This window comes from Tamandua tetradactyla, chromosome 4, assembly GCF_023851605.1.
Source record: "Tamandua tetradactyla isolate mTamTet1 chromosome 4, mTamTet1.pri, whole genome shotgun sequence".
NCBI classification, from domain to species: domain Eukaryota; kingdom Metazoa; phylum Chordata; class Mammalia; order Pilosa; family Myrmecophagidae; genus Tamandua; species Tamandua tetradactyla.
The window spans coordinates 3,774,082-3,800,286 of record NC_135330.1 but is presented as its reverse complement, the minus strand read 5'-3'; the positions used below and the strand labels follow the sequence as shown (position 1 = coordinate 3,800,286).

Below are 26,205 nucleotides of genomic sequence, written 5' to 3'. Positions count from 1 at the left end.
ACTTGTTTTAATTGGAACATTTTTTCAGCCTTAGAACTGTAAACTGGCAACTTACTAAATTCTCCCTTTTAAAAGCCATTCTGTTTCTGGTATATTACATTTCGGCAGCTGGCAGACTAGGACAGATGGTTCCTCAAAAAGCTAAACATAGAAGTTAACCTTTTGAGCTATATGACCTGGCAATTCTACCCCTAGATATATAACCAAAAATAATTGAAAAGAAGGACTCAGACAAATACTATCACACCAATGTTCATAGCAGAATTATTCACAAGAGTCAAAAGAAGGAAGTAACCCAACTGTCCATCAACAGATAAATGGATAAGCAAGATGAGCTATTTACATACAGTGGAATATTATTTAGCTGTAAAATGGAATGAAGTTGTAATACATGCTGTAGTAGTTTGCAAACTGCCAGAATGTGATAGGTCAGAACTGGGATGGCTTTTAAAAAGAAGAATTTAATAAGTTACAAGTTTATAGTTCTATGCCTATAAAAATCTCCAGATTTAGGCATCCACAGAAAGATACCTTAATTCAAGAAAGGCCAAGAGGTCTAGAACACCTCTGTCAGCTGGGTAGTCACGTGGTTGGCATCTGCTGGTCCCTTGCTCCTGGGCTCCATTGCTTTCAGCCTCTGCTCCTGTGGGGGTTCCTCATTTTGCTTCTCCAGGGCTGGCTTTCATCTCTTGGCTTTCTTTGGCTGTCTCCACTTTCTGGCTTGTTCAACATCTCATGGAAACGTCTCCTGGGCTCTGAGTGTCTCCAAACATCGGTGTCTCTGCTCTCTCTGTTGGCTCTGAAGTTTCTCTTGGCTCTCTCTCTGTGGGCTCTGACATTTCTGACTCTCTCCAAAGTGTTTTTTCTTTTAAAAGGTCCCAGTAAACTAATCAAGACCCACCTGGAATGGGTGAAGTTACGACTCCATCTAATCAAAAGATAACACCCACAATTGGGCACACCCAAGCCCACAAAGATAATCCAATCAGGCTCCAAGCTACAGTGCTGAATCAGGATTAAAAGAAACGGCTGTGACCACAAGATTGGATGAGGGTTAAAACATGGCTTTTCTGGGGTACATACTACTTTCCAACCAGCACACACGCTATAACATGGAAGTACCTTGAAAACAGCATGTTGGGTGAAATAAGTCAGATATCAAAGAGCAAACATTGTATGATTTAATTTATAGGAACTATCTTGAATATGCTAATCATGGAGATGGAGAGTAATTAGAGGTTACCATGGAGCCAGAGTTGGGGGAATGGGGAATGCTTAATGGTTACAGAGTTTCTGTTCAAAGTGGTGAAAAGATTGGTAATGGATGGTGGTGATGGTAGCATTTTAATTAATGTAATTAATTAAATGTAATTAATGCCACAGAACTGCACACTGAAAAATGGTTAAAAGAGTGAATTAAAAAAAACCAGATAGGCACCCCAGTGTTTCTAGGTTTGGGGGCTGAGTAGGCAGCTCCGCGGGAATCCTCCCAGTGGGCGGGTCTGCTCATGAGCTTCGGGAGCCAAAAGCCCACAACCAAGAACTCATTCGCGTTTACTTATATATATATATATATATATATATATTTATTTATTTATTGACAAATCTTCCAAACATACATTCCATACATGGTGTGCAATCAGTGACTCACAATATCATCACATAGTTGTGTATTTATCCCCATGATCATTTTTAGAACGTTTGCATCATGCCAGAAAAAGGAATAAAAAGAAAAATGAAAGCATTCATACATCCCACACCCCTTACCCCCTCCCTCTCATTGACCATTGAAATACCTACTGCTTTCTTAAAATAGACTTTTAAAGACTAGTTTAGACTGCAGAAAAGCTGCAACAATGTATAGAGCATCCCCATTTCTATTTACCATACTCCCAGTTTCTCCTCTTATCAACATCTTACAATGATATGGTACATTTATTATCACTGATGAACCAATACTGATACGTTAATGTTAACTAAAGTTCCTGCTTTACTCAGATTTCCCTGGTTGTTACCTAATGTCCTTTTTCTCTGATAGGATCACACCCAAAAGACCACATGACATCTATTGGCCATGTCTTCTCAGGCTCTTCTAGGCTGTGAGGGCTGAGTTTGGTGTTTTTATATTGTCATCACACATCGATTCACTGACTAATGGGAGCCAAACCCTATCCGAGTTAGTCATGCAGTGGATACGAAATCAGCAAATAGTTGAGTGTAGATTCCATTCCCCTTCCTACCTCTAATCTTTCTTCCCAGAGATGCTCAGAACCTTTCCTCTTTCTCTACATGGACTCCAGTGCCCAGAAATTCCTTCTTTGTTTCCCAGCTTCAGCTTAGCAATGGCAATTCTTCCTTAGAAGTGAAGACCTACTCTCTCGCTTTCTTTGCCAAAGGTTGAGAATATCCCCATAGTCTTATAAACTTGTTTGTTTTAAAAATTATTTTTCTCTTATTCAGGGTAGCTGGCAAGTTTTCTAGTAGCTAGTTTTTAGAACAATTCTAAGCAAGGAGTGGCTTCTGCTTTTGGGGGGATTGAGGGCTACACCTAAAAGAGATGGGGAAGATGGGAAGGAGAGCTGGTCTTCTGGGGAAGTTACTACATCTTGTTTTGTTACTAGTCCTGAGGGAAGGGAAGATGCAGAACCCCAGGAGAAAGTTGGAAGTACACACATTTGGTACACAGATGAGAGTTCAGCTTTTCAAACAGGGATGAGAGAGTTGTCTGCTTAGAGGTGGCATTAGAGAGCATGAGAGAACATGAAGGAACAGGGAGAAGAGCAGAAGGCAGAGGAAAGAATCATGGAGCATGGCCGCTTTTAGGGGCGGGAGAAGAAGGACACTTAGAGGAGACAGGACAGGGTCTGGAGTTGTGGACGGTCACAGCCAGAGCATGGGATAGAAACACAATGAGGAAAGAGTGCGTAAAACTAGCGAGCAAAGGACAAGAGACAATTAGAAGAAGGACTGAGAAAAGACCTTCAGTTTCTGAGCTCAACAGCAATAGATTCACTAAAAAAGAATTCACTACTTTTCTGAGCTTACATCCTAGCTCATTTGGTATAAATGACTTGGCATCATTTGGTATAAAGTGCTTAACTCAGGAGATGACAGATAAAAAGGAAAGAAATAAGTTGCAAGGGGAGAAACGAAGGCATTTCCTTAGGTTAAAGTTCTCCTATACATTTTTTTTTTTATGTTGCATGGTGGGGTCACATTTCATTCTGTTTCCGTGTGAGTACCCTGTTATTGCAGCACCATTTGTTGATTTTTTGTTTGCTTGTCTTTTATTTGTTTGTTTGTTTTTTGGGGGAAGTGCATGGGCCGGGAATCGAACCCGGGTCTCCTGCATGGCAGGCAAAAATTCTACCACTGAGCCACCCTTGTACCTCCTCTCCTACACATCTTTGAGGGTAGAAGGAAAGTAACTGAGAGAAATGATTACTGAAGATGATAGAGAAGAAAGGGAGATTTGGGGGCATTAAGTTCCAGCTTTTAGTTTCCCCACTTAGCTAGGATGTAAGCTCAGAAAAATAGTGAATTCTGTCTGTTTTGACTTCTGCTATATTCCCAGAGCCAAGGACAGTTTCTGGCACCTGGTAGGTGTTTAATAAATATTGTTGAATAGTAGAGAGGAGAGGGAATTAAGTCTATCCAGTAGAAAGGGCTGGCTCTAGAAGAGAGGATAAATAGCTCTTTTCTTAGACCACAGGGAAACAAAGAGGCTAGAAGATGGAAGGAATTCATGCTTAAACTCCCTGGGATTTGTGATTATGGTACCTGTTTTAGTTTGCGAAAGCTGCTGGAATGCAATATACCAGAAATGGAACAGCTTTTAAAAAGGTAATTTATTAAGTTGCAAGTTTATAGTCCTAAGCCTTGAAAAATGTCCAAACTAAGGCATCCATAAGGCCCAATGAAGTTCAGGGTTTCTCTCAGCTGGGAAAGCACCTGGTGACTTCTGCTAGCTTTCTCTCCTCATTTCATAAGGCTTCCCCTGGGGCATTTTCCTTCTACATTTCCAAAGATCTCTGGCTATGTGGGCTCTGTTGGCACTAAACCTTTTTTCCAAAATGGTTCCCTCTTAAAGGACTCTGGGAAGTGACCCCACCTTGAATGGGTTGAGAAGCCTCTCCATGGAAGCCACCTAATCAAAAGTTACCGCCCACAATTGGATGGGTCACATCTCCATGGAAACAATCAAAAAGGCCCCACCCAGCAATATTGAATGAGGATTAAACAGCATGGCTTTTCTGGGGTCTGCAACGGATTCAAACCAGCACAGGAGCCAATGAAGATGGATTGCAGGAGGGCAGGATTGTTGGGAAACTGAGGGCAGAAATGCCTTCCTGCTCCTCACAAAGAACAGCCCAAAACTGACCTGTCATCCCAACTGGGTGTTCTTCCCACCCCTTTGCATTCCAGCCAGGAGTCCTGTGCACAAAGGAGAAAGAGAAGTGGCAGTGCAGTGACATGATTGAGGTTAATGAGCAACCACTCACCCGCCGAGTGAGTGGGAAGTTGTTTTTTTTTCTGCTCACTTTTGTAGAAAAAAATTTCTTATGAATGACTCATCTTGTCTTATTACTCCAGGTACAAATTTGTGAGCTGATAACAAGAGGTCAAAACCTGGGAGAACATATCCCCACCATCCCTCCCCCAAATATTGTTTGGCAAGTGGTTAAGTTCCCTCTCTTGATTGTGGTGACTGTGTCACAGATGTAGACTTACGCCCAAGCTATCAAGTCGTACAGGTTACATATGTGCAGTCTATTGTATGTCAATTGTAGCTCAATTAAGCTGCTTAAGAAAAAGAAAAAAAAAAAAAGAATCTTGTATGTGAAATTTTTGTAATGATTTGGACATTTAATTTGCCTATAATTACTTGAATATATAAATGTATTTAATTCTTCTTCACATTTGAAGGGAAAGTCATTTTGAAATGAATCAAGTAATTCTTTGGGGGAAAACAAAGGACTGCCCAGGGAAAGAAGACAAAGGGTGTTGTTATAGGATTTCCAGCCTCACGCCCAGAAGAAACTAGCCATCCTCCTTGGTTAGCTGGGGTGAGAATGCTGTGCTCTTTTTGTAAACTTTTCTGTAATTCGTAATTTAGCCAGCTGACTCCTTGAGACCCTCCTCTTTGAGTTCCCGGCAGTCTACCCCTTCGCAGCCCAAGCAGAAAGACCGCTCACCACAGTTGCTCTGCCTTTCTGCTGGTCCCAGGCCCCATTTCTTAGTCCTCACCATGCACTGTGGACCTTGAGAGACACCCTGGGCCTCGCTGCCCTTCCCTGCCACAGTTTAGCAACCAGGCACACCCTTGTGGGGGAAAGTCCACTCTACATTTTGCTAAGGAGGTTTTGGAAATGATTTACAAAGGAATTACATTTAAGTGGCTATGTAATTAAAATTACTCCAAATTTTGTCTTTGGCATTGTGGTCTCGGGCTCTTACGCTAGACAGTGTGTGCGAATCAATGCAGGGGCTGTTCTCAATCCTAAAGAAGCTGGGGGCCTGGGAATTCAGGAGGGCTGGAGAACCAAAGCCCTAGGAGGGAGGGAGAGTGGAAGGGCCAAGCAATATTTACTTTGGGAGTTGGAACTAGTCTGGTAGGGCTGATTCTTCAGTGCAGACAGAAAAAGTCAACTACCCTCCTGAACTAACGGGCCTTCGATTCACCAAAAACCTCCAAAGAATTCCAGGGCAAATGGAGCCACACGTGCCAAAAGTTACCTTTTCATCATTCGGGGTGCAGGTCAGAAGCCACCTCCTCAGAGGGATTGCCTGGCAACTCTCCACAGCTAGTTGCTATCATGGAACCCTGATAAGTCCTTCATAGGACTTATCAGCATCTGAAATGATTAATGAATTTGTATGTTAATTATCTGTCTTTCTTACATTAGAATATGATTTCCACAAGAGCAGCGATTTTATCTCCTGTGTTCTCCACTGTATCATCAGGACCCAGAATGGTGTGATAGGCAGAATAACCCCCCTCAGAGATGTCCCATCCTCACCTCAGCAACTCCTGAATATGCTACCTTACATGGCAAAAGGGATTTTGCAAATGGGATTAAGGATTAAGGATGAGGAGATGATCCTAGATTATCCTGGTGGATCCAGTGTAATCACAAGGGTCTTTACAAGAGGGAGGAAGGAGAGTCAGAGAAGGAGATGTGGCAATGGAAGCATTGTCAGAGACTTGGAGATGCTACACTGCTGGCTTTGTGGGGCCCCATGAGCCAAGGAATGAAAGTAGCTTTTAGAAATTGGAAGAAGCAAGGAAATGGATTTTCCCCTAGAGCCTCCTGAAGGAACTCAGCCCTGCAGACACCTTGATTTGGGGATTTCCAATCTCCAGAAGTATAAGATGATACATTAATGTTAAAGCCACTAAGTGTATGGGAATTTGTTACAGTAGCAATAAGAAGCTATCAAAGACTGTACCTGGCATATAGTTGGCAGATAAACATTTCTTATTTATGGGTCCTTATATATGAGACCAAGCCCATAATAAAAACAATACTTTGCATCTCTGTAATGTTGTACAATAATGTGTTCATGTTCTTCATCTCATTTTGTCACAATGGTTATTATTCTAATTTTATAGATAGAGAAACTGAAACTCGGTTGCCCAATGTCCTATAGATTTTAAGAGGCACAGGGTAAATTCAGAACCACATCCTTTGTTTTCTCCTTATTTTTATCTAATGCTTACCAACATTATATCAACAATAAAGGACATGTAAAAATTCATTTGTAATCCTTTTATTTTAATAAATCAATGACTTGTATTTTCCTATGTCTTCTTACAATTCTCATTGAAACAAACATTTAAAAAATCTTCATAATTACAACACATATTTTTTTCTCTTCTACTGAGTATTAATTTTTAACCCAGTTGCATTAGTTCAGGGAAGAAGAGGCTAAGATAAAGGTATGAGTGCATGAGATTTATTGGGGGTAATGCCTGTAAAAGATAAAGGGAGAAGAAGGAGGACTGGGCAGAGGGAGTCTCAACTCATAATGTGGATCTGACAAGGTCTACCCAACTTTTGCTCAACTTTGCCCATGTTGAGCAAAAATGGCCAGACCTTAGTATCCAAGGCATGTTTAGTCATTGACTGGAACAAGTGTGGCCTCAATTTGACTCACACATCAAAGTAAATTCTGAAGTCAGCTGAAGTCTGTGAGAAAACTGCACTTCTGGAACCTGAATGGAAAACATATTCCTTTTTTTTTTCTTAATATTTTAATTGACAAATCTTCACACACATTCAATCCATACATGGTGTAAATCAATGGCTCACAATATCATCACATAGTTGTGTATTCATCACCATAATCATTTTTAGAACATTTGCACCACTCCAGAAAAAGAAACAAAAAGAAAAAACTCATCTATCCCATATCCCTTACCCCTCCCACTCATTGATCACTAGTATTTCAATCTACTCAATTTATTTGACCTCTTATCCTCCATATTATCTATTTATTTTTATCCATATATTTCCCTCATCTATCCAGACCCTGGATAAAAGGAGCATCAGACACAAGGTTTTCACAATTACAGTTACATTGTAAAAGTTATATCTTTATATACTCATCTTCAAGAATTAAGGCTACTGGAATACAGCTAAACAGTTTCAGATACTTCCCTCCAGCCACTCCAATATACCATAAACTAAAAAAGAATATCTGTATAATGCATAAGAATAACTTCCAGGATAACCTCTCGACTCTGAAATCTCTCAGCCACTGAGACTATTTTGTCTCATTTCTCTTTTTCCCCTTTTGATCAAGAAGGTTTTCTCAATCCCATGATGCTGGGTCCTGGCTCATACCAGAAGTTCTGTCCCATGTTGCCAGAGAGATTTACACCCCTGGGAATCGTGCGCCATGTAGGGGGAAGGGCAGTGAGTTCACCTGCTGAGTTGGCTTAGAGAGAGACCACAACTGAGCAACAAAAAAGGTTCTCTGGGGCTCTTAGCCATAACTATAAGTAGGCTTAGCTTATCCTTTGTAGGTGTAATTTTCATAGGGGTGAGTCCTAAGATCAAGGGCTCAGCCTATTGATTGGGCTGTACCCACTGCTTGTGAGAATATCAGGAATTCTCCAAATGGTGAAGTTGCATATTTCCTCCTTTCTCCCCAAGGGAAAGCACGTTCTTGAAGGGACTCCAAGTGGAATGTCTACATGGCTGCTCTGTTAATTTGAAAGTGCTATTTACTCCAGAAAAGCCAGGCCCTTTAATCCTGATTCAATATTGTAAGGTGGAAACCCTTTTGATTAGATTATCTCCACAGAGATGTGGAGCTCCAGTTGTGGGTGTGGCCTTTTGGTTAGATGGAGAGCCTCTGGCCATTCAAGGCAGGCTTTGATTAGTTCACTGGAGTCCTTTAAAAGGGAAAACATTTTTAAGAAACCTCAGAAGCAGACACACACAAACATCTGGAAATGCAGATGCAGATGCTTGGCGAACAGTTGCTTCAGAGCTGACAGAGACACAGATATCTGAAGATGCTTGGAGTGCCGACAGAGCAGATGCCTAGACATGGGAAGGGCCCAGCAGATGTCACCATGTGCCTCCCCATGAAATGCTAAGCAAGGTCAGAACCTGGAGAGGGCCAAGAGAAACCAAGAGATGAAAGCTAGCTCCAGCGAAGCAAAGTGAGGAACCCCCACAGAAACAGAGGCTGAAAGCAACAGAACCTAGGAGCAAGGGATCTGCAGAAGTCAGCCACATACCTCCCTGGCTGACAGAGGTGTTCTGGATGGCATCAGCCTTTCTTGAGTGAAGGTAAGTAACTCTTGTAGGTGCCTTAATTTGAACTTTTCATGGCCTTAGAACTGTAAACTTGTAACTATTAATTTCCCTTTTTAAAAAGCTGTTCCATTTCTGGTATATTGCAGTCTGGCAGCTTTAGCAAACAATACAGTCCACACTTTGTGTCTCTGCTTCTTCATAAATGTTTTGGAAGACATCTCCTCCACGGTTTCACTGGCCTCTTTTCCAGAGGAGAAGCTTAGATAAGGAAGGTTAGTGAAATATACTATAGTCATCGTTGTTGCATATGGTATTGGGGCTACAACTGATAATCAAAAATTCATCCCTCCACCATCCATTCTCTGTCCCTCTTGCCTTCAGCCATCACCTCTATTGGTCTCTGTGGCTTACCTGGTAGTATGCCTCAAATCCTAATTCCTGGGAGTTGGGAGGCTGGGAGGAACTTGAGGCCCCTTCTCACACCAGGGTTGTTGCACTTGTCCATTCATGGTCATAACTAGGCAAGAAAGTACCAAGCAATGCCCAAGTGAATCACCATATGTATTCTTCCCTGCCACCCTCCCCCCCCATTGTGTAACAGCAGTCCTATCTCTTCCTGATAAAATAGTAATTCTTCTTGCTTGCTAATCTCTAGATATAAGGAGTCCAAAGTTCCCAGTCGGTAAGCTATCGCATGTGACTCTTTCTGGGAGTATGCCCCTTTGGGAAGCAGAATCTTTAATGCTGAAGAGCCCAGACTTGAAGGAATAGGAAGTACAAAGTTCCCCAGTGGGACATGGGGAGTAATGGAAAGTGCAGCTAATCTTTTCCTGCTGCAGACACACTATACACTGATGGTCTTTTGTGTCACCTCCTATATTGACCACAGCATTGTTCCTAGAGCATTGTTCCTAGGTATGGAAACTGTTGCCTTCAGAACGTGGAGAGGTCTAACAGGCACTATGATTCCTTCTCTGTGGTAGGGAATGCAAGATGCAATAATTTGTCTTTTACTTGGAAGGGATTTCCCAGTATGCTCCCTAAACAAGGACTCCTAAGAACTTCACTGATGTGACAGGCCCCTGAATCTTTGTAAGGATTTCTGGGGTACATGTGTCTTACCAAAGCCTCTAGCTTGCTGGCTACTTCTTGTTCATCCTGATTGATTAGCATGGTGCCATCAACGTAATGGATGAATGTGATGTTCTGCAGAATGTCCAAACAGTCCAGATGGCTTCTGACAATATAGGGTGGATTCTTTGTAAGCTGGACCTAAGCTAGGACTCCATTTAATTACCTGACTCTCATAAGCCAACACTCCAGCTGGGGTGGGGTGGGGGATAATGCTTTGGGTCTTTATTATATTAACTCAGATCCTATGTCCACCTGTCTTCCAAAATGACTGAGTATTTTCCTCTCTTCCATCTACAGTCACCTGAGTAAACATTCATGAGTTCTTTTTTGGAAGGATGAGAGGATCCTTCCAGTTTACAACTGCCATTGCGTTGCATGTCCTGGGGATCTGGCCACCTCTTTAGACAATGAGTTTTGGGTCTGAAAACTAACTCAGGTCTAGAAATTAGGCAAGGGATCATGATTTTTTTACTGGGCCCTCCATCTTCAGCCTCCTGCTCATTCATTCTTGCTTTCTTTCCCCTCCCTCCCTTGATTCTTTTTTCCTTCCTTCCTATCTTTCTTCCAAATTTTGGAGATCAGAACATATTTTTAGGAAAACAAAATGACATGCATTTTTCTGTGACCAGAAAGTCCATAGAGTTCACATTGAAACCCATCTGCCTTAAGTCCTCATGGTTTTTTTTTTTGTCATTGTTGTTCACTTTTAAATCTAATTAATTAATTAAAATGCATTCATTAGAGTGATAAGATAGGACCTATAGTCCGTAAATCTTTAGGTTTACAGAAAAATCAGAAAGTACTGAGTGCCTATATACATCGTCCCAAGTTTTCCTTATTATTAACATTTTGCATTTATATGCTACATTTGTTACAATTGATGAACCAATATTATTATAATTATGCTTTGCTTTTATTTTATAGCTGAAAACTTTAATGCATAACAAAAGTATATGCCCTAAGGAAGATGAGCGAGGACACTCTCAGAAGGAGGTGAAGCTGCAATTATGTTACTTACTAACATCCATGGTTTACACTAAGGTTCACTCTAATGTACAATACTAATCGTACAATACAACTCTAATTGTACAACAGTCTTTATGTTGTACAATTCTATGTTCTTTTTAAAAATTTATTGTGGTAACATATATAGAACATAAAATTTCTCATTTTAACCACTATTAAGTATACAATTCAGCAATGCTAATTACATCCACAATGTTGTCCTACCATCACCACCATCCATTACCAAAACTTCTCTATCACCCCAAACAGAAACTACCCAACAAGTCAACTCCCCATTCCCTACCACTCGCTCCTGGTGATGCGTAATCTACTTTTTGTTTCTATGAATTTGCATAGTCTAGTTATTTCATATAAGTGAAATCAGACAATATTTTTCATTCTGTGTCTGGCTTATTTTACTCAACATGATGTCTTCAAATTTCACATTTTGTTGCGTGTATCAGAACTTCATTACTTTTATGGCTGAATACTATTCCATTGTGTGTATATACCACATTCTGTTTATCCGTACATCCATTGAATGACACTTGGGTTACTTCCAGCTTTTGGCTATTGTGAATAATGGTCCAATGAACACTAGTGTACAAATAACCAAGTCCCTGCTTTAAGCCACTTCTTTTGGTTACATTGCTAGAAGTGAAGTGGCTGAGTCATACAGTAATTCTAGATTTAATTTTCTGAGAACCACCAAACTGCTTTCCACAGTGACTGCAATATTTTGCATTTCCACCAACAATGTACCAGAGGGTCTATTTCTCCACATTCTTGCCAACATTTTCTGTTTTTAAAATAATAGCATTCTGAGTGTGTGGGAAGTGGTATCTTTTACCACTGAGTGTGAGGGAAGTGGATTTGCTCTCCTTCCTCTTTCCCTTCCTTCCTTCTGTCCTTCCCTCTCTCCTTTCCTTTCTTTTTTTAATGTTTTTTAAAACTGTGAATTATAACATATATACAAAGAAAAAAAAGCAATAATTTTCAAAGTACACTTCCACAAGTAGTTACAGAACAGATTTCAGAGTTTACCATGGGTTACCATTCCATTATTTCAGATTTTTCCTTCCAGCTGCTCCAAAACACTGGCATCAAAAAGTGATATAGCTATTCAGCAGTCATAGTCATTTATTAAATCTTATTTTCTCTGCCATAATTTCTCCTTATCCTTTGGTCCTTCTCCCAATTTATAGGAATATTTAGGCAATGCCCATTGTTTTTCATGTTGAGAAGGGGTGTCCACACTAAAGGATAGGGGGATGTAATTAGTTGATAATCTTGGAGAAGCTGGTCCCTCTGGGTTTCAGGGTTTATCTGGCCTAGGAACATCTGAAAATTATAGGTTCCAAGAAAGAAGATAATGCATGAAACTTTATAGAGTCTCAGATTGAGCCCTAGGTGTTCTTAAGAGTTAACAGGAGTGATGTAAATTGGGGTTTGGCAAACCATGACAGCACTATCTAACTGAAGCTTACACAAGAACTGGGATACATTAATACATTTATATGATGGAATGTGGTGAAGGTACAAAAAAGGAAGGATGTCAAGAGGCACACAACTTGGGGACAATGTGTTTTGCAAAATAAGCCGGAAGCAAAAGAACAAATATGCTAAGGTCTCTTTCAGAACATAGTTACAAGAAAATTGGAGCCTAGATTTATAAACCCTTATAGCAGCCACACTTAGTCTGAAGTTGTAAGTGTATTTCTAGATTCTGAGACACTGAGCTGTATGTGTATTGGCTGGTATTTCCCTGAAACTCTGAGTAACTCCATGACACCTAAGACCCAGAAATGGAATTCTGCAGCCCTGAGAATTAGCATAGCTATATACAATAAGAATTAAAGTAATGAAAAAAGAAACCAGGCCTCAATTAGAGATAAAAATAAAGCCAATCTGGCTGGGACTAGGGTAAATCAGAATACAGGGTAAGGCCTTGTTCCCATTCTGGACTACAGGAGTTTGGGGTGTTTAAATGAGCTATCCATACAGGTTGGTTTAGATTGTGTGCTACAGAAAACTTAGGTTCTAGACACAGTAAACCTCTCTGCCTTTGGTCCCATACAGCAGGTGAAGGTCCAGAGTACCTATACTATCATCTTGTGTCTCCAGAATAGCCTCTTGACTCTATTTCATCTCTCTTAGCCACCAATGCCTTATTTTATTGAACTTCTTTTTCCCCTTTTGGTCCAGAAGGTGTTATCAATCCCACAATACCAGGGCCAGACACATCTTTGGGAGTCATGTCCCATGTTGTTAGGGAGACTTTCACCCCTGAATGTCATGTCCCATATAGAGGGGAGGGTAATGATTTTCCTTGCAGAGTTGGACTTAGAAAGAGAGAGGCCACATCTGAGCAATAAAAGAGGTTTCCTGGAAGCAACTCTTAGACATAATTATAGGTAGTCTTAGTTTCTCCACCACAGAAATAAGTTTCATAAAAGCTAGCTTCAAAATCAAGGTCCTGGCCTACTTTCTCGGGAGTCCCCAATGGTTGAGAGGGTATCTGGGGTTTCCCAGATGGGAAAGTTTAATAGATCCATATTTTTTTTTCTTCAGACCTTCAAGGGACTCTACAAATACTTTTTAATTATCAGCTCACCATAGTCTGGGAGGTATCCAGGTATTATATTAAGATATACAGAATTACAAGGCCTTGTTCCCATTCTGGACTACAGGAGTTTGGGGTGTTTAAATGAGCTATCCATACAGGTTGGTTTAGATTGTGTGCTACAGAAAACTTAGGTTCTAGACACAGTAAACCTCTCTGCCTTTGGTCCCATACAGCAGGTGAAGGTCCAGAGTACCTATACTATCATCTTTTACCCTGTATTCTGATTTACCCTAGTCCCAGCCAGATTGGCTTTATTTTTATCTCTAATTGAGGCCTGGTTTCTTTTTTCATTACTTTAATTCTTATTGTATATAGCTATGCTAATTCTCAGGGCTGCAGAATTCCATTTCTGGGTCTTAGGTGTCATGGAGTTACTCAGAGTTTCAGGGAAATACCAGCCAATACACATACAGCTCAGTGTCTCAGAATCTAGAAATACACTTACAACTTCAGACTAAGTGTGGCTGCTATAAGGGTTTATAAATCTAGGCTCCAATTTTCTTGTAACTATGTTCTGAAAGAGACCTTAGCATATTTGTTCTTTTGCTTCCGGCTTATTTTGCAAAACACATTGTCCCCAAGTTGTGTGCCTCTTGACATCCTTCCTTTTTTGTACCTTCACCACATTCCATCATATAAATGTATTAATGTATCCCAGTTTGCAATTCTACTTCTCAGCCTTTGTACCCTTCAGTTCCCTCCATCTATTGGGCACCACAGATCATGTCCAAAATAAACAAACCATGCCCTACAGTATCCTCACTTGGTTGTACAATCAGCAAATTGTCAATTTAGACAATTTTCCTTGGTCCATACCAGGAACCGACAAACACAGCCTCACCAAATATCAAATCAAAACTATCCCTTACCTCTTGTACCTCCTCCCCAATTAATTGCCCCTAGTAGTGCCATGATACTGTTGATGTCTTCCTGTTAACTACTGGAAGAATGCCATAGCATTCTTGCTTTTTTTTGATTACATCTATTAAGCACTATCTTTACCGACTGCCCATCTATCTTGTCCTTAGGCACTCCCTTCTAGATCACTTTTCAGGTCAACCCCCCTTGGCTATCACTCTGACTCTGCTAGTCATTATGATAACTGGAAACCCCAGGCTTTTGATGGTTAAGTGCTGCCACCTTGCCTCTATTGCTTTGCGACCCCATCATCCCTGTTGCTTTAAGGCATCACCTGCTATCGGTCCTGACTTGCAGAAGGAAGTCTCCACTGAACTTCTTAGTGATACTGATACTCCTTTCACCAGTACATTCCCGATGGCCTCGGTTGCTGGGGTTCCGCTGGGCCTTCCATGGAAGATAATCCAATGGTATGCCTTCCGGCCTCTCATTAATCCTAGCATGCCCACTTTTCTTAATCCCTTCTTCCACCAACTGCCATGGCAATTCAAATATTTCAACTTCACTTAGCATGGGTTATCACTTCCTCCAGGCTTCTAGGAGCCACTGGAACGGGTCCCTACCAGAAAGTCAAATACTTTATTCCAAGAGAGTGTCCCCAAGAATAAATTCTCCTTTACCCAGGTTCATCTTTCAGCCACCTTGATCAAGCACCTTCGAAATGCAAGTCCATGGGTACTTCCCTGGTACATGTTGGCTAATTCTTGCAGCTCTTTATATATAGTCCCTTTCTTCCCTTAGGCTCAGCATATTCTCAACGACTGTGCTATAATTTAACCCTAGCTCTAATCCTGGCAGACAGGAGAGGAAGTGGGGGCATATTCCAAGGGAGAGAGGCCTCTCTTCATAGGGAGAGCCTTCCCCCTACCCACCTTCTTCGGCCCTGAGGATTCAGAGGAGTCTAGGAAGCCAAAATCCTTAGGGGTATCCATCCAGAAATCTCTATTCTCTATGACGGAGTCTGAAGTTTCCCCAATCAGGGCCCTGATCTTCATTACAGATCTGCCTAGGGAACTCAAATTGATTAAGTCCTGAGTTTGGTCTTCAGCTTTTTGTGCTGTCCCACTGCAGAAGATAAAGGCCTCTTTGTAACTACGCAAGAGGCCCTCTGGCCTTCATAATTAATTTTCAATGTTTGTTAACTACTCTTGGCTTTTTATTATCTTTCTGTAGGACTCAATGCAACTAAATAACAGCCAGCCGATTCCATCACGTACATATGCACTATTATCCATCTTTCTATCCCGTATGCCTGAATTGTTGCACTACCTGAACATTTTCCTAAATTGCTATCAGGAAAAGCTTCAGCAATTGGGTAACCATCTTGTCCTCGACACTATTTGCACCCGCCTATCACACAGGATGGATTGTTATTGCAAGCCACGCGGTAATATAACCTGCAATTTATCGCCTGCTTTTTCAGACTACTACTGGTGCTAAGTCAGTTCAGGTCCTCTGGGAGTCAGCTGCAGAGATAAAGTTAGGAGTGCAAGTTGAAAGATAAAGGGGAAGGAAGCAGAAATGGTAGGGGGAACCTTCAGATAGTGATGCAGATCTAACACCTATGAAAAGAAAGGAGATAGGAAGAAAAATTGGTCAAGGAGAACCTCAACCCACAAAGCAGAGCCTTCCACATTTTGGCCAACTCACTGGAGAGCTCCTGAGCAAAGAGTGCCCTACAGAGTAACCCCAAACGGGGAAGAAATGGCCAGACCTTAATTCCCCCAGTGTTCAGTCCTTGGCTAGGGGCTGCTGAGGAAGTATATGGCCTTAACTCTGACACAGCAACAGATTGCAAAGGTGCTGCAGCTGGAGGCTGGCAGCCAGTGCTATTTCCATGTGTTATCTTGCCTTTATATTATCAGGCTTACATATTTTGGAAAAGATTATTAGACATAAATTTCAGAAAAGATTCAGATAAAGAACCTAAGCAAATCAGGCAATTAATGGGACTCTGTTTTGAAACTCTGCCACAACGGATGGTGAGTGAACTGGAGGAATATTTGTATAGGATTAAGTTGGCAAGCTTCTGTCTCCTTCATTGATGAGGGAAGGAAAATGAAATGGGAGGTGGAATCAGCTGTTGTTTGGGTGTGTGGAGAACACTGACGCTCTCCTCAGGATGACATTTAAACAACTCAGAAAAAAAATTATGCAGAAGGAATCTGTTCCTTTTTATTTCACTGGAATTGGAAATATGTGGCCTTTCTTGCTTTTTTCTTTTTAAACGGTACTTTTGAAATATACTGGAAACTTTGAACGTACTTTAAGTTAGTTGCTCAGAGTATTAGTGGTGGGGCAATTGGGACAATGCTGTGTTAGGGGCTGTGGGGGGATTCAAGGAGTTCATGATGACTCTGCCTTATCAGGGAGTAACTCTGAGCAGGCTGAAAAAGGTTTTCTGGAATCCTTTGTCCCAGACAGCTCCCCTAATGTACAAGGTATGGTTACACTTACTCCTGTTCCCCACAGATGAAAACTGGAAGAACTGAAAGACTGGGGAACATGGCTGGTTTTTCCCAAAGAAACCCAAAGGAAGCAATCTAATTATAAAACCTGGGGTCATCTTCATTTCTCAGAGGAAACCGAGTCTCAGAGATTTTAGAAGACTTGACTAGGGTTACAACTTTCCTGAAGTAAAATTAGAATACAGGTGTCTTGACTCACGAGTCAGTGCTGTACGAGCACTCATAAGATCATTGAGACTCTGCCTCCCTAGTCAAATTGAGTGGCGAGTGGGTGTCATGCGTCAGAAAGAAAGAAATCTCTTTGGGGGAACCTTGGGAGATCCTGAAGTGAAAGGCTGGAAGAATAAATAAAAATGAGTATCTTCCGTAACAGCAACCAGAACAGAAAGTATACTCTGTCAGGAAGAGCCCCAGTGTTAGAATAATTGCATGTTATTATTGCTATTGAAGAGCAAAGTATTTGTAAACAAAGCTCAAGATGAATAATGAGACAACAGGGCATCAGGGTGAGCGATCCCTAGATTTCCCTCTTTGTCACCACTCTAGTTTAGGCCTTAACACCTCAAGTCTTGCCATTGTGTTTAGTTTAGCACTCTCACCTAGATTAACTTCTGAAGTACTGCCACTTCTTTGCTCAAAAATCTTCAACAGCTCTCTATTACTTACCAATAGAGCTCAAATTCTTTATTTTGATATTCAAGGCCTTGCACAGTCTATCCCAGAATCTACCTTTCTAGTCTTATTTCCCACTGTGCCCAGTCCTTTGATCAGCCATAGGATCTCCTTCCAATTTCCCATAAAACATGTTTTCCTGTCCTGGGCACCTCTGCTCATTTTCTTGCTCTTTTTTTTTTTCTTCTAAGCAGTTTTATTGAGATATATTCACTTACCATACGATCTTGCCCTTTTTCTTTCTCTGCCTTCACCTACCTTTTTTTTCAAGGCCCTGATTAGATACCCTATTCTCATTGAAAATGAAATCTCCAGGTGGCATTTAGTTCATGCCATTCACTTGGGATTTGTCATTCCTTCCTTAGGAGTTCAGATAATTCCAGCATCTCCAAAATTTATACACAAATTCTCTAGCCCCTAGAAACACCCTCCTCTTTGGCAGGTCCAGCAATCTGAGGAATTGAAGTAATCTGACTCATTTCCTCAATTTCCCAGTCCTTTTCAAATTTAAGTTCTGAAAAATAGATTTTCCATTTTCCTTTAGGTCCAAGCTTTCACTATTTGAGTAGTCTCTCTCTACTATTTTTTGAATCTTGCCCACTCTTATAGCTCATTCTCCAAACATGATCAAGTCTCTCCTTCCTAAGAAAATAAAACAAATACAAAATTTCCCCTTTCTATTATCCTGCTTTCCCTAGTCATCTTCTCTCCTTCCCTTTTTTAAAAAAAAAACCATGTTCAAGTATGTAATTCAGAGCTGTTAATTATGTTCATAATGTTGTGCTACCATCACCACTAAAACTTTTCTGTCATCCCAAATGCTCCTTCCTTCCCTTTTATTGACAGATACACTTTTACTGCTGTCTGAATTGAGGTTCCACCACTATGCTGAAACTGACATCTGAAAGATTAACCAGAACTTCATAAATGCCAAATTCTATAGTCTCGTCTATTTGAACACCTCTCTCCCATGGATTTTTTCTCCTTCCTCTTTGAATACGCCATACGTGGATCTTTCCCCGTGCCCCGAACTGGCTCCATATTTCTCATGTTTTCTTTTTTGGTCCTCTTCACAGACTTTCTTGTCTATGAGGATGATGCTGAGATAATCTATAGTCCCGATTTCTCTTCTAAGCTTCATTTCTAGTTGTTTGGTGGATATTTTTTTCTGGATGTTCCACATCTCTGGGATTTCAAGTGCCAAAGTGAATTTATATTCTTCCTCTTCTACATCCTCCCCAAATCCCTTCTGTCTTATGCTGTGTCCTCAGCCAGTAGCATCACCTCCTTTCAGTTATTTTAAAATTATTCTTCCTGTGTAGCTGTCCCTGCTGCTTGGCTTAGGAACAGGTCACAGGTTAAGAGGTGATCTTTGAGAAAGCAACTTCAATAGAGGTGTGAGTGGTTGTGGTGATGGTCTTGGGGAACTGAGGAAAGAACTGTAGGACAGTAATTTGGCTCCAAATCCACTCTTTTCCATGAAATCTTCTCCAATTCACTAGAACTTTTTCTTCTACACTATTCCACAAAACAAAATTACTCTCTTGAATATATATCAATGTTATCTTTTTCTTCTCTTTAGAAAATATATTTGCTTAATTTTCTTCCTTTACTGTATTTATAAACTTGGCCGATTTTGCCAATCTTACCTTTTTTGGGGTGTGTGTGTGTGCATGGTCTAGGAATGGAACCTTGATTCCTGCAGGTCAGGTGAGCATTCCCGTGCACCCTAATTTGTTACATTTCTTGAGAGGGACCACTTCTCTTCTGAGCTGGAAAAATATCCCGGCATCACCTTTGCCACCTGTGCCTGAGGCGGACATCCCCGAGAGCAGGGCTTCCTTGAGGAACACCTGATGATGCTGACTCAGAGACCTCCCAGTGTTTCCTTGTAATCTGTGTTCTTAGTTCTAGGTTGGGGTGTGTCCTTTACCACCCCAACTTTATATTTACTACAAATACATTAAGTATCCAAATTATTAAGGTGTTAACCGGAAAAGTTTAGGAGCTTCCACTTCCCCAATATCTGGGTCAATTAGAAAATTCCATGTTAAAAATAAAACCTCCTTAAAAAATGATCACGGTGATGAATATACTACTATGTGATGATATTGTGAGCCACTGATTGTACACCATGTATGGAATGTCTGTATGCACACCATGTATGGAATGTCTGTATGCTAAGGATGTTCATTTTTGTATGTTGTTTTGGTCTGTCAATAAAAAAAAGAACATTCCAAGCAGGAGATAACATAAACAATATATTTATTTAATTTATGTCAATTTTGTTTTTATGCTTATAAACTTACATATAAATTTATTTAAAAACAAAATCTGAAAGCATTAGAAGAAAAATAAAATAAAATCTCTTTAAAAAGCCACTCCTGGGCGGGCCGTGGTGGCTCAGTGGCAGAGCTCTTGCCTGCCATGCTGGAAACCCGGGTTCGATTCCTGGTACTTGCCCACGCAAAAAAAAAAAGCACCCCAGTGGTCTGGAGGTATCAGCTCCCCAGAGGGACCTCCCCCTCACGATCCCACCCCCACCGTACCTTTCCGCTGTGGCCCCCGAGCATGGGCGGGTCCGATCACTTTAACCGCCGCATTCAGCTTCCTTCGGAATGCAGACTCTGCCGCCCAGTCGAGGACCGCGGAGGGTAACTGCCCTGCAGGGCCCAGGCCTTGGTCCTCACGTCTGCGGGAGGCGGAGGAAACGCGCTCCAGCTCACGCTCCCGGCTCTGAAGATTTCTCCTCAACCCCTAAACAGGGAGTCAATAAATCTCCGTTGAATTAATAAATGAGAACAACATACTGAGCCCTGCAAAGCAAGCTGAATCCATGCCTCTCTCGCGCTTTCTTTCTTTTGAAAGTTTACAAATCTAGTTTTTGGGGGGTGAGGGCGGGACGTCCCCGCGCGCCGGCGAGCAGTCCGCGGCTCAAACGCTTCCCGGCCCCCGGCGGCCCCGTCCCGGCGGGCAGCCTCCACGCCGCTCCACCGTGCGCGGTCGCCCCGCGCGGGGAAAGGCTGCCCCCGGCCGTGTGGCCTGGCGTCCGGCCCCTCGGTTCCGAAGGAAGATGACTCCTGTTCTCGCCTTCGGTGTATCTCCATCTTCGTTCCCACGCCGGAGACAGGCCTCCAGCGCGCGCCTGAGGGCTCCAGGCTCTTCCTCGGCGTTGGGCTAAAGCCACCAAGCAGAGACCGCGCCCCGCGGCGGGCCTCGCCCGAGCCTCACACGCGAGCATCACTCCGCACCGCTCAATTATGCCATCAGCCGGAGGATGCGGGGACGGGGCAAGAGCTGCGGGGCTGGAGAGCGACTACGGAGTTCAGCGGACGAGAAGAGGTTCCGGGGCTGGGCGCCGGCTTGGGCCGGAAAACCGAGAGATCGGTGGCGGGGGGCTGACGGAGGCCAGGGGCGGTCTCTGCAGAGCGACGGGAGGGCGTTACCGCGTCTGCGGAGGCCGGTGGCGGCAGGACGGACCCCAGACCGCGACGCCCCCTGAGGAGCCCGCGGGGAGGGAAGCGTCCCTGCCTCGAGGCCTCCCCGCAAGATGGCCGCCCCGCTCACGTGACCGGCCCGCCTACCCGGCTCGCGACCCTGGGCCTGTGGCCCCGCCCCCTCGCCGAGCCGACCAACCCGAGCAACCCGAGGGCGGGGCGGGCGGAGACGGCCGCCGGGGGCGGGGCTCAGGGGGGCAGTAACAGGTTGGCAGAGCGCGCCGCGGGGCTAGCTCGGGGGCCGTCGTGTCGCCTGCCCTAGCCCGAGTAGAACCCAAGCCCGAGCGGAGACCGAGCGGAGCCCGAGCCCGAGCCCGAGCCCGAGCCCGAGCGGAGCCCGAGTCCTAGCGGAGCCCGAGCCCGAGCCCGAGCCCGAACCCGAGCCCGAACCCGAGCCCGAGCCCGAGCCCGAACCCGAGCCCGAGCCCGAACCCGAGCCCGAGCCCGAGCCCGAGCCCGAGCCGGGTCGGGGGAGTGAGCCGGCGGGGACGCGCGCGCCCGGAGGCAGCCGCGGAGCCCCCTCTCCCGGACAGGTGCGGAGTGTGCGCGGGGCGGCGGGAGGTCGGGGGAGGTGGGAGCGCTGGGAGGAGTTAGCGCCGTGGCGCCAGGTGAGGGGCACCGGAGGGCAAGCTGCTCCCAAGACGAGAGCGTTTCGGGGCCTGGGCTTGTGTGGAGGTCGGACGCCAGCCCCGGGGCAGAGGTCCTCCTGGAGACGGGTGTGGGGAAGGACCTGCCCCAGCTGGAGCGGGGCGCCGGAGGCGCTGGCCCTGAGCGCGCCTCCCTGTCGCCCCCAGGCCCGACTGAGCCTCCTGCTGGCCCGGGGCAGCTCCCGGGTGTGGGACCTTCCTCTAGGCGTTCAGCTGCGGGAGCGCGACCCTGACAGGGCACTCCCGTCGTCTGGCTCGGTCGGAGGGGAAGGCTTCCCGTTTCTGCCCGTCTCTGCTTTCCGCGGGAGAATTTTCCCTCGTCTTGACTTAGTGCTCTCCGAAAGAGCGACTCGAGGAAGAGCTCCGGGACTACACAGTATCTGGCAATATTTATTTCTAATGAGGCCCCTTTTTGGCGACTGTACCTCTTCTCACCCAGGACACATTTTCTGTGCGGGGGGCGGAGGGGACACTGGGTGAGGTTTAGGAACAGGACAGATTTCCTTGTTGTTTCCCAGAATCATCTCGACTCCCTGAGACCCACCAGGCATCCCTGACCCGTGGATGGCTGGAAGGCCACAGCAGTCACTGGACTGCTGGACAGAGACAGGGCTCCTGAGAAGTCCACAGGACCAGGGCACTTAGGGCCGCCTGAGTCCCCAGGCCGCATGAGAGGTGCACACCGGGTCCCAGACAAGCTGCTGGGGCAGATTTCCTTGCCTTGGGCTGATAAGGGAACCAGAGCCGGCTTTAGCTGGGCCCACCTGATGCCCTGCCTGAGGAAGGTTGTCATTGGGAGATGATGATCTATCGCTATGTTGTGGACAGGCTGCCCACGTGTGCCTCTGCCCTTCTTTCATCCTGAAAGGAGGGAGTTGGGGAGCTGGCGCTGGGATGCTGCTAATTCAGAGGCCCTAAGAAGATTCTGGCTTTCTAGAATCCTTCCTGCTTTCCCAGGCTGACCTGCATGCCATCATCCGTGTAGGGTGTGAAGAGATGCACAGACTGGGGAGGGGGTAGGGCTACTTCTTCTGTCCAGGCCAGAGAGAGGAGAATTAAGGCTCAGGGACGTAGCCAAGGCAAGAGTAGGATGAGGAATGCAACTTTGGGACTTGAGAGGGAAGGGCGCAGGGAAACAAAGTCTTCCTGTCACGCGCTGGCCTGACACTCACCAGGTTCTTTGTGCGTCTACTCCTCCTGCCTGTTCCCTCCCCACCTTCTGCCTCCTCTTTCAGAGCCTTGGCCCTGGCATCCAGACTGGACAGAGGCCCATGGTCTTGCCTCTTTGCCTCCTTGGTGGTGTGGAATTTCTCTGGTTTGCTTTACAAGCTGCCAGGGAAGTCTCCCTGGCCCTCCCCTTCCCCTTGCCTCTTAAACCAGTTCAGCCAGTTTGCAGGGGCCCAGTTCCTCATTGTGTTCCCCCACCACCACCTCTACCCCCCCTCAACTCCCACCCCTCCTGGCCAAGCAACTCTAGCCAGGCTCTCAGGTTTCTGCTTTTTCAGTGGACTGAGCCAGGAGTCCACTTTGGGGGTTCTTTTTGGATCTTGCCTCTGTAACTTTTTATGGAAAACAAGAGTCGAGTGCTCAAGGTCACTGAGTTGTTCTTCTCAATTCTGCCAGTTTACTTTTTTGTCCAGTGGTCTAATCTTTGTATCTCCGGTTCTCCAAGGTTCCAAAGCTGCCACCAGGTAGCAGCTAGCATAGGCCTGCCCCTGTGTATATCAGCCCTTCCTCCACACAGCCGAAACTTCCCCACCCCCATGCCTGCTGGGAGCCCGGGGACCCTGTCACTCCTAGTTGGATCCAGATTCCTATGGCTGTGCCAGAGGTGATGGAATTGGGACAGGGCAGGCTAATGAGTAACTAAAGGAGAAGTGGCTGTCTAGAACAGGTGCACAATGTCCTCTCCCTCCCTGCAGGCAGGAATGGTGAGGCAGACAGATGAGAGCTGAATTGACTTGTGGCCTGGTCCCTCCCGGAATACAGTTGGTGAGGAGAGAGCCCTGGGTAGATGCCAGGGGAGAGAAAAGCAGGGTCAGGCATCTGGAGAGAACGCAGGCTCTGGGAGCCATGTGGCTGGCACTTGATCTCTGTTTACCTGTCCCTGGGCTTATGCAAGACCCTGGAGCCGCCTGTTCCCTGGTCCCGCCCCACTGTCCTCAGTAACTGAAGGCGGGTAGGTTTCATGTTTTCCATGTTGAATCATTTAGAGCCCTGCTCTCTGACCCACCCCAAAGATGCCTCCAGTCTTCCTGTCCCCTCGCTGACCCACATGCTCTGGGTCTGAAGGTGGCTGAAGTTAGGAAGTTACCAGGACCTGGGGAAGTGCCTCCTACTGGACTTAAGGGCCAAGGGGCTGTGCGCCCTGCTGGGTCCGGTGAGGAGCTCCCTGACCTGAATCTGGAAGACCAGTAGAGGTAGTGACAGGGTAGCCGCATTGTAAATCATTCATGTCACTCTGAGAGCTGGTGGTCTAGGCACATCTGGTTTTGTAAGTGTGAAGTAACAGGGCAGGGAATCCAGGCCTGGAAGAAGTGCTGTTACTGGGGCAGTGTTGTGAGAACAACCTCCCCACAGTTGTAGAGTCTGCCTTGATTCAGGATGCAACCGTTGACTAATATTTATCAACCTCTGCCTGTGTGTTGGGCACTGAGGACACGGCAGTTGGTTGATAGTCGTGGTTAGGGAAAGCGTCTTTGAGGAAGTGCCATCCTTCTGTGAGCCATTTGAAGCTAGGAAGTTCGTGTTGGAAGGGACACCATCTGTGATGGGGAGCATCTACTGTCAGCTTTGTGACAGGCATCCTCTGCAAAGTGCTTTCATGTGTAATATCTTGTCATTTCCCCCCTTTCTATTGAAGTGAATTGAAATGTAATAAAGTGCAAAAATCTTGTGTACATCTTGATAATTTTTTAAAAATATTTTTATTGATAAACCTTAACATACAAACAATCCATACATGGTATAAAATCAGTAGCTCACAGTATCATCACAGAGTTGTGTATTCATCACCATGATCATTTTTAGGACATTTGTATCACTCCAGAAAGAGAAAGACAAAGAAAAAACTCACACATACCATATCCCTTCCCCCTCCCTCTCATTGACCACTAGTATTTCCAGCTATCCAATTTATTTTAAAATTTGTCCCCCTATTGTTTTTTTAATCCATATTTTTTACTCATCTGTCCACATCCTAGATAAAATAAGCATCAGATACAAGGTTTTCACAATCACACGGTCACATTGCAAAAGCTTTATCATCATACAATCATCTACAAGAATCAAGGCTACTGGACCACAGCTCTACAGTTTCAGGCACTTCCCTCCAGCCTCTCCAGTACACCATAAACTAGAAAGGTATATCTGTATAATGCATAAGAATAACCTCCAGAATAACCTCTTGACTCTGTTTGAAATCTCTGAGGCACTAGCACTTTATTTTGTCTTATTTCTCTCTTGCCCCTTTTGGTCAAGAAGGTTTTCTCAGTCCCTTGATGCTGGGTCCGGCTCCTCCCAGGATTTCTATCCCACGTTGCTAACTTGGTAAAGTTTTACAGTTGTATACACCGTGTAATTTGTTGTTGTCTAATTTAACCTTCACTGGTAACAATACCTTGTAAGGTGTTATCATTTTACCCATTTTACAATATACCCATTTTCCAGATGAGGAAACAGAGGCTCAGAAAAGTTGTAATTTGCCCGAGGTTATGCATCTAGTCCAGTACCTTTTCTGCTGGGCCAGGTTGTCCCTAGATGGATGGTTTGAAGGACTGACTCTTTTGCTTTCTAGTTTCTTTTCTGATCTCATTTCTTTCTGTTTGTGGTATCTGTGACAGCGATTGGACTTCCCTGGTGCCTGAAGAGTTAAAGATGGGGTCTTTTGGAGTTTGCAGATGGACCTTATGGCATCCAGGGGCCTCTTAAAGTCCTGGAATAAATATGTGTGGATGTCTCTGTGGGAAGGGTGCATTACTTCCATCACCTTCTCAACTGGACTCCCAGTGCCAGTTAGGGGCTCCTACCTCCCCGGTCCTTGCTCTGGAGGGAAGGGCTGTGGCTGCTGTGGAGGCTCATTCTTAGGCTCTTTCTCCAGCCGAGCCCTCCCTGATCGGGCGCCCTATCCCTTCCTTCCTTCCCCTCTCTTCTTATCTCACTCTCATTTCCTGGGTTTCCTAGCACTTCTACAATCCCTGAAAGGGGCCTTGCCAAGTTTGCTTAGCCCAGAACTCCCTGGAGAGATTGAGTTGGGTGTGTTAGTGTTTCTGTCTGGCACTTTAGAGGCTCCTCCTCCAGTTTGGTGCTAGGTTCTGATGGAGATTAACAGAAAGGGTAGACAAGTTGGATTTTTTATTTGCTTGAAGGAAAACCTCTCCCCAAGATCCTGGAGCTTGAATATACCTGGAATACATCCCATTTGGTGACGCTGAGCTTGGGCAATCTGGCCTAAGGTGGGTCAAGTCT

At 44.5% G+C, this 26,205-nt stretch overlaps 1 protein-coding gene and 1 long non-coding RNA gene across 7 annotated transcripts in view; one reads left to right on the top strand and one right to left on the bottom strand.

The window, feature by feature from the left end:
• Positions 1-20,559, bottom strand: part of LOC143679755 (uncharacterized) — a 58,148-nt gene extending 37,589 nt beyond the window's left edge. Inside the window, exons 1-3 of one of the 2 annotated variants that reach the window (XR_013173932.1) lie at positions 20,144-20,559; positions 9,183-9,288; positions 5,737-5,855 (exon numbers count right to left, since the gene is read on the bottom strand). This is a non-coding gene — a long non-coding RNA (uncharacterized LOC143679755). Of the gene's footprint in view, positions 1-5,736; positions 5,856-9,182; positions 9,289-9,893; positions 10,489-20,143 lie in introns of those variants that run through there. The other variant, XR_013173933.1, reaches the window with a different exon arrangement.
• Positions 20,560-21,524: 965 nt separating this feature from the next.
• The window catches only part of CGN (cingulin), a 44,767-nt gene continuing 40,086 nt past the window's right edge, over positions 21,525-26,205 (top strand). The window contains exons 1-2 of one of the 5 annotated variants that reach the window (XM_077156008.1): positions 21,901-22,114; positions 22,257-22,413. In XM_077156008.1, coding sequence (XP_077012123.1) covers positions 22,407-22,413 — 7 coding nt within the window. In that variant the 5' untranslated portion in view covers positions 21,901-22,114; positions 22,257-22,406. Of the gene's footprint in view, positions 21,625-21,900; positions 22,414-23,660; positions 23,731-25,903; positions 26,193-26,205 lie in introns of those variants that run through there. The other 4 variants (XM_077156010.1, XM_077156011.1, XM_077156007.1 and 1 more) reach the window with 4 other exon arrangements.